At 32.4% G+C, this 7,324-nt stretch overlaps 1 protein-coding gene across 1 annotated transcript; it reads left to right on the top strand.

Moving 5' to 3' along the window:
* On the top strand, positions 367-3,948 carry LOC18594382 (rust resistance kinase Lr10). The gene is made up of 4 exons (XM_007021908.2): positions 367-1,088; positions 1,450-1,550; positions 1,656-1,688; positions 2,853-3,948. Exons 1-4 carry the CDS (start codon positions 397-399, stop codon positions 3,893-3,895), a joined length of 1,869 nt encoding a protein of 622 aa, XP_007021970.2. The 5' UTR covers positions 367-396; the 3' UTR covers positions 3,896-3,948.

Below are 7,324 nucleotides of genomic sequence, written 5' to 3' on the forward strand. Positions count from 1 at the left end.
GAATTATTATTTAAATATAACATATTTAAATAAATATATATATTTATTTAAGATATGGAGATTGATCAATTTTATTTAGAATTATTATTTTGTATATTTGCAATGAAATTTTGAAATTCCAAATTTCATAACATTATTTAGGTCATATTATATATATATATATATATATATTATGTTAAGGGGTTACATTGATCACTGTGCGGATATACTTGGATGAATTGCCCATGAGTGCTATGGTAGGCTTTGTGTTAAATGTGTTTTCTGGTTTGGGTTTAATTAGTTGACTGACTTTTCAAAAGAAGACTTGGTTTTAACAATAAATCCAAGATAACATCATCATAGTGCGTCTTCACAAACTAAGCCCTTAATCCCTTTCTCTCGCGCTGAAATTTTAGGATGCTAAGAGCAAAACTTCCATTATTCGGCCTTCTGGCCCTTGCTTTATCTCTGTTCCCTGATGCATGCATCGCTAGAGGCAAACACAAGCACTGTGGCTCTTCTTTCTGTGGAAACATTAACATCACTTACCCTTTTCGATTAAAAAGTCAGCCTCGTAGTTGTGATTACAATCGTTATGAACTAGTATGCGAGAATAACCGCACCATTTTCCCCATGAAATATGGGAATTTCTATGTCCAACACCTCTCTTATAGTGACAAAACCATTCAACTTTTAGACGTGAGTCTCGGCAACGACAACTGCTCCATTCCTCATAGTTCCTATCCTTGGTACACCCCTTTCGCGAAAGAACTACATCTCTATCGAGCCACCACTGAATATAGCGTCATGTATCTCATAAATTGCACGACGCAGATCAACAACTCTTCCGTTTATATCGATGCTTTTCGTTGCACCAATACCCCTTCCTCCTCTCAACCTCCGTACTTTTACTTTTTGGATGAAAATACAGCACCGTCTGAATTCCATGAGTCATGCACTGTTGAAGCCCGGGTTCCAATCATGGTTGCCAGTATCACCGGCCTCTCTACTTTTGATATTTACACAAAGCTGTTAACGGGATTCCAACTCTCATGGTCGACTTCCTATGATGATTATGTTTGGCTGCGGTGGGACTCAATTGTTAACGTGTGAGGATTTTTTTAAGTATTGCGAAATATTTGGTGTTGTTTAGTTTTTGAAAAAATATTAATTATTTTTAGCATAAATATGATAAATAAACAAATATGAAATTTTTTAGTTTTTAATTCTTTTTAAAAAGTTGACTATATTTCTTTTGAAGAGCAAAGTTGACAATATTTTTAAATTACTTTTTTCACTATGTATATAAATTTGTATCTTACCCATTAGTTATTTACTTATACTATAAATATGCTTAGTGTAAAATTAAAATAGAAGGATTTAAAACATTTTCAACAGTAAAAGTGTGCATTTCATTTGCCTTATTAAGGATTAACGTTTTTGATGTGCTTTCTTGAATATTAATTATAGATTGCTATCCTTGCTCCAACTGTTGTTGCTTCCGCTGGCGATATATATTCAAAGCAACCTGGCTTTTTTCCTACCAGATTATTTCCTTGCACCTTATAAAGGTATTCTTTCTTTTCTGAGTTCATTACTAATTTGAGTATTATTTTATTTGCCTTTACTTTCCTAGTATCTACTAACACTTAATTTTCGAATTGGTAATATCTTAGGAGGAATCCAGATTCTTTGTCTTGCAATAACAGGTACTAAATTCTACACTTATTTTTTTATTCTTAAATTCTATAATTATTATTATAATGATAGTAGGAATCTAAGATCCAGATTTACATCTATAATATTTTATCATTACAATAAATATCAAGCATATCGAACAGAAGACTATCCTTTCTCAACAAAAACAAAAAAAAGTAGAATATAATTAGAGGAGAGAAATCATTGAGACCTAGTTTAGCGTTAGAAATTTTTATTTGTAAACCTAATTAAGTTTTACATGCCTTTTATATTTTTTTGTACGATTTATTTTTTGCTAATTTAACCATTGTATTTCATGCTCACTTAGATCAAACCATGCCTAATTGTGGGTCAACTGAACATGCCTAATTTTGATAACTATATAATTTTAACTTTTGAAAATTATATATTGAGAAAGACAATATTCTCGACCAATAGGATGTGACTAACGCATTGACTTGAAACTTTACATGTATTATGAGTATGAGTAAAATTTTAAATTCAATAGTTGGTTTGTTAAAATATTAATCGTATATGAAATTATAAAACGTTGTAAAAATTAATTAATTTTACAGTGCTGTAACTTGATCCTCTTTCATATGTGTGCATGTGTATGTCTGAGCATTGCATATATGTATATGTATCTACGCAAGAGACTACATACAAGAAAGTCCACCATAAATGATTCATAAATAGTTTTGAACTACATTAATTAGGTTTTTTTTTAACTAGGTATTTTTATGATGTTGTGATGTTTTTTTTTGGTCAAAATAAAATTTATATGGGATAAGGTCTAAATTTACCATTCTATTTTGGACAATGGATCAAACGCATCACCATCTTTGATCGGGTGTAATTTTCCACTATACTTTTAAATTAATTAAAAACTAATCAAAAGTTAAAACTAACGTTAGCTTTTGACCAATTTTGAAGTAAACTAAAATTTATATTGATAAAAATTCCACTAGTTTAAAAATATATAATAAATTTGATTCATCACCTTAAATAAAGTGGTGGTAAATTTTAATTTTATCCCAAATTATGTTATGAATTTTGTTTGGGAAAATATGGCAGCACATGCCCATGTTAAATTACTAAAGGACATGTGCATAATATAAAATTATGTTGTCCAACTAATTAATTTATACATTGTTATTTTTTTTTTGGTGAAACAGGAATTCTATTACTAAGAACTTTTTTGGGAATATCATGCTTGATTGCATTGGTTATACGCAAATTAAGAAAGAGGCATTTGTCGATGGATGACGAGATTGAGAATTCTCTTCAGAGTCATAACAATTTAATGCCTATAAGATATTCTTATTTTGAAATAAAAAGAATGACGGATGGCTTCAAGAATAAATTAGGTCAAGGAGGATATGGCTCTGTGTTTAAAGGAAAACTTCGAAGTGGTCAACTTGTTGCAATAAAATTGTTAAACAAATCAAAAGCTAACGGCCAAGATTTCATCAATGAAGTTGCAACTATTGGAAGGATTCATCATGTTAATGTGGTAAAACTTATTGGATTTTGTGTGAAGGGATCAAAACAAGCTCTTGTATATGATTTCATGCAGAATGGGTCCTTAGATAAAATAATATTTTCAACTGAAAGTAACACTTTGAGTTGGCAAAAAATGTTTGAGATTGCATTGGGAGTGGCTCGAGGTATTGAATATTTACATAGAGGTTGTGAAATGCAAATTTTACATTTTGATATCAAGCCACATAACATTCTTCTAGATGAGAACTTTACTCCAAAAGTTTCAGATTTTGGCCTCGCAAAGTTGTATTCAGTGGATGATGATATTGTTTCTCTCACAGCAGCACGAGGTACGCTAGGATATATGGCTCCTGAATTATTTTATAAAAATATTGGAGGCATCTCATATAAAGCTGATGTTTATAGTTTTGGAATGATGTTAATGGAAATTGTTGGAAGGAGAAAAAATTTGAATGCCTCTGCTGAATATTCAAGTCAAATTTATTTTCCATCATGGATTTATGATCGGTTTGAAGAAGGAGACATCATTGAGCTTGGAGATGTGACGGAAAATGAAAACAAAATTATGAGGAAAATGGTAATAGTAGCCTTTTGGTGCACACAGATGAGGCCCACAGATCGTCCTTCAATGAGCAAAGCCTTGGAGATGCTTGAAAGTGAAGTTGAGCTCCTTGAAATGCCTCCCAAGCCTTCTTTCTCTGGAAATGTCAACTAAAGATAGTAAGAATTCAATAAACATAATAAATCACATCATTTATTACAAAAATATTAAGAAATATTTAATATATATTTTGTGCTAAGCAATGTTTCACTACTTTATTATAGTACTTTTATAATTTTTGCAGTCTTGCTTATCATCTTAATTCTTATATATAGAATCTGAAATATATAGAATCTTGAGTTGATTGATGCTGGCCTGTGTTCTCTTTTTCTGGTGGTTGAAAATATTTTCAAGTCATATTTTTCTCTTGTGCTTGTTGCGGTTTGGTTTTGTTTTTTTTTTTTCTGATTTGTGTTTTGGTTTGGCTTTTTGCATCAGTGGTTGTGATTTCTGATCTTTGTCTGTGTCTCCTAATGCGTTTTCAAGGTGTTCTGAGGGGTTGAGTTGCGATTTATTCCAGGGTTAGAATGGTTGATGTGCTTTTGTTGAAGCCATGATTCCCCCTTGATTGACTTTCTTCTGAGGCTCTTCCTTTGAATGATTTTGTCTCTCCTCTGTTGCTTTGATCGTCATGTGTTTCTCGGTTTGGCTTGTGATGTTGATTTTTGAGTTGTTGATTTCCTGTGTCGTGGCGATCTTGGTTTGTTTTATGTTCAAATCTTGCATGGGGTTTTTGTGTTTTGATTGGACCTTGGCCTTTTTTTTTGGGAGGTTTGTATTTGCTAGTGATTATCTCCATCCTTCTTTAGTGGAGACTTTTCACAGCTTTTTTGTACTCCTTTCGTATTAACTCAATGTGCTTTGCGTTTCAAAAGAAAAAAAAAAGGATAGAAACCTTAAGCTTGAGGCATAACCTTCTCTCTTAATATGCTCAAAAAATCTTAAAACAAGCAATATGTTGTAAAATATAACTTTAAAAGAAAATATTAGAGAGAAGTAGTAAGAATGTAAGAAAATGTTTTATTTCATTTCTTGTTTTAGTGCATCTATCAACCATCAACTACAATGCCTTTATTTATAGGCACACATAGATGGAGAGGAAATGAATTTACATAAATAGAAAGGATGAACTTAATAGATAAAAATGTACATACACTGAATGAAACCAGGAGATAAAAATGTAATGACATAAATATGTACATTGGATATGGGGAGATACATTAGATATTATAAAGTACAATAGATATTCACATATATTTATAACACTTTCCCTTAAATGTTCATTGTACTACCTCATTAAAAACCTTAAGCCGGAAAAATCTAGTAGGACAAAAACTAATCAGAAGGAAAAAAGAGTATAGTGGATGGTCCATATTTGCTCCCTTTCAATTGAGCCATATTGCCACTTCTGGGGTCTATCCCTTTAATGTCCATTATATTGTCTCATTAAAAACCTTAAGTCAAAAAAATACTATGGCACAAAAATACAGTGCACCCCCTCAATTGATCCATATTGCCACTCTAGTGGCAAATTAATCTTGCATCTTGTTAACTTCTCCATTCCAATGTCATTTACTAATTTCTCAAATGTTGATGTTGGTAATGATTTAGTAAAAAGATCTGTAAGATTATTGGTGGAGCGAATTTGTTTAATGTCAACTTGTCGACTTTCCCAGAATTCATGAGTGTAGAAAAATTTTGACAAGATATGCTTGATCCTATCACCTTTAATATATCCTCCCCTAACTTGTGCAATGCAAACAACATTATCTTTATAAAGTATAGTCAGAGAATTCGTAAGTGGTGTTAAACAACAAGAATTATGAATATGCATTATAACAAATCTCAACCAAACACACTCTCTTCTAACTTCATATAAGGCGATAATCTCAAAGTGGTTGGAGGATGTAGCTATTAGCATTTGTTTAGTAGAGTGCCAAAAAATGGCAGTGTCGTTATAGCAAAATAAATAACTAGTTTTGAAAGCAAGGCTTTTACAGATTAGATTTACATCCTGCATCAGCAAATCCAACTAAGCCAAAGTTAGTGGAATCCTTGGAATAATATAATCTCAAATCTATAGTTCTTCTGAGATAACAAAAAATGTGTCATGACCCGGAACTCCCATCGAGCCCGTGACAACCGCCGCGACGTCCCGATAGACATTCATTACTCGAAATGTCAATCGAAACCTCGCAAGGCTTAACATCAGTTTTTCTCACTTCCCCCATGAGTATTAGTTACTAAAATCATGTTTTGAGAGATTATAAACTATTTCCAATTCAAAACAATAGAAAAATAATTTTTTCCTCACAGGGGTATTTTGATCATTTTTCCTCAAAAATCTCGAAATCCACTAAAATGTAGTAAGCAAGTACAAAACACATAATTCATAATCAAAAATGAGTTTTAAAGTCTAAAATCTTCATTTAAAACGAAATTTTGATTATTTGGATATAATAAGAAAATAAAAGAAATATTAAGTAAAATATTCTATTTTCTTATAAAATAATATTTATAGAGTTATACGTAAATAATTTTTGTAGCGTAAAAGCTAAATAAATTCATACATACTGTAATACAGTAAGTCAGAGTATTTAATTTAATTTGCAATAACAAGTGGGCCCCCGAATAACCAAAAGTAAAGAGGACAATTGTCACGACCCGGAACTCCCATCGGGCCTGTGACAACCGTCGCGACATCCCGATAGGCACTCATTACCCCGAATGTCGATTGGAACCCTACAAGGCTTAGCATCAGCTTTCGCATCTCCCCGGTGAGCGACAGTTATTAAATCTTGCATTTCAAGAAATCATAAGTCGTTTCCAAATCAAAACAATAAAATATTATTTTCTGGCTCACAGGGGCATTTTCGTTATTTTTTTTTGAAAATACCGAAACCCACCAAAAACATGGTGTAAAAGCTAAATATGTTCATACATATTTTAAATCAAATAACTAAAATACAAATTTACTTTTACAATGACACGTGGGCCCCTAACTAACCAATAAGATGCGAGTCTGTGAACCTATAATTTTGACAATGCAAGGCTAATTGAAGTCCTTGATGCAATTGGCTATCTACCGGCTATCTCGAATCTGAAATGTGGGGAATTGAGGGTGGTGAGATTATAAAATCCCAGTGAGTAAACAGACACCATCTAAACTATCTAAAGGTGAGTAAATGGAGATAATTAAAAAATAATTAACTTCGGTAAATTTTTTACATCACGAATATTCATTTCAACCAAATAATCAATATGGCTCGTGAATTACTCAAAACTTGGCTCATGCCAAATCCTGTACTCGGTGACACTTGGACTAGGGGTATCCAACCGAGTCCGCCAAGGCTGTTAAAAATTCATATTTCGCATAAATCATATTTTTATTTCGAAACATAGCCGTTCCTTGGCATTGGCTGAGTCTCACTCTCACGCGGTGGTCCACATTAAGTGCACTCAAAAAGCCCACCTCAAGAGATACCCTACGCGCCTCTACGACCGAGGTGAGAATATAAAAGAGTTTACCGTGCCCCTCTAATA

The sequence above is a fragment of the Theobroma cacao genome, chromosome 7 (assembly GCF_000208745.1).
Source record: "Theobroma cacao cultivar B97-61/B2 chromosome 7, Criollo_cocoa_genome_V2, whole genome shotgun sequence".
Taxonomy (NCBI): domain Eukaryota; kingdom Viridiplantae; phylum Streptophyta; class Magnoliopsida; order Malvales; family Malvaceae; genus Theobroma; species Theobroma cacao.

Bases quoted from the DNA above. Each gene is read 5' to 3' on its own strand.
- LOC18594382 (XM_007021908.2), top strand. From the start codon at position 397: ATGCTAAGAGCAAAACTTCCATTATTCGGCCTTCTGGCCCTTGCTTTA. The intron at 1,089-1,449 runs GTGAGGATTTTT...TATTAATTATAG, and splicing joins TGGGACTCAATTGTTAACGT to ATTGCTATCCTTGCTCCAAC. The intron at 1,689-2,852 runs GTACTAAATTCT...TTGGTGAAACAG, and splicing joins TCTTTGTCTTGCAATAACAG to GAATTCTATTACTAAGAACT.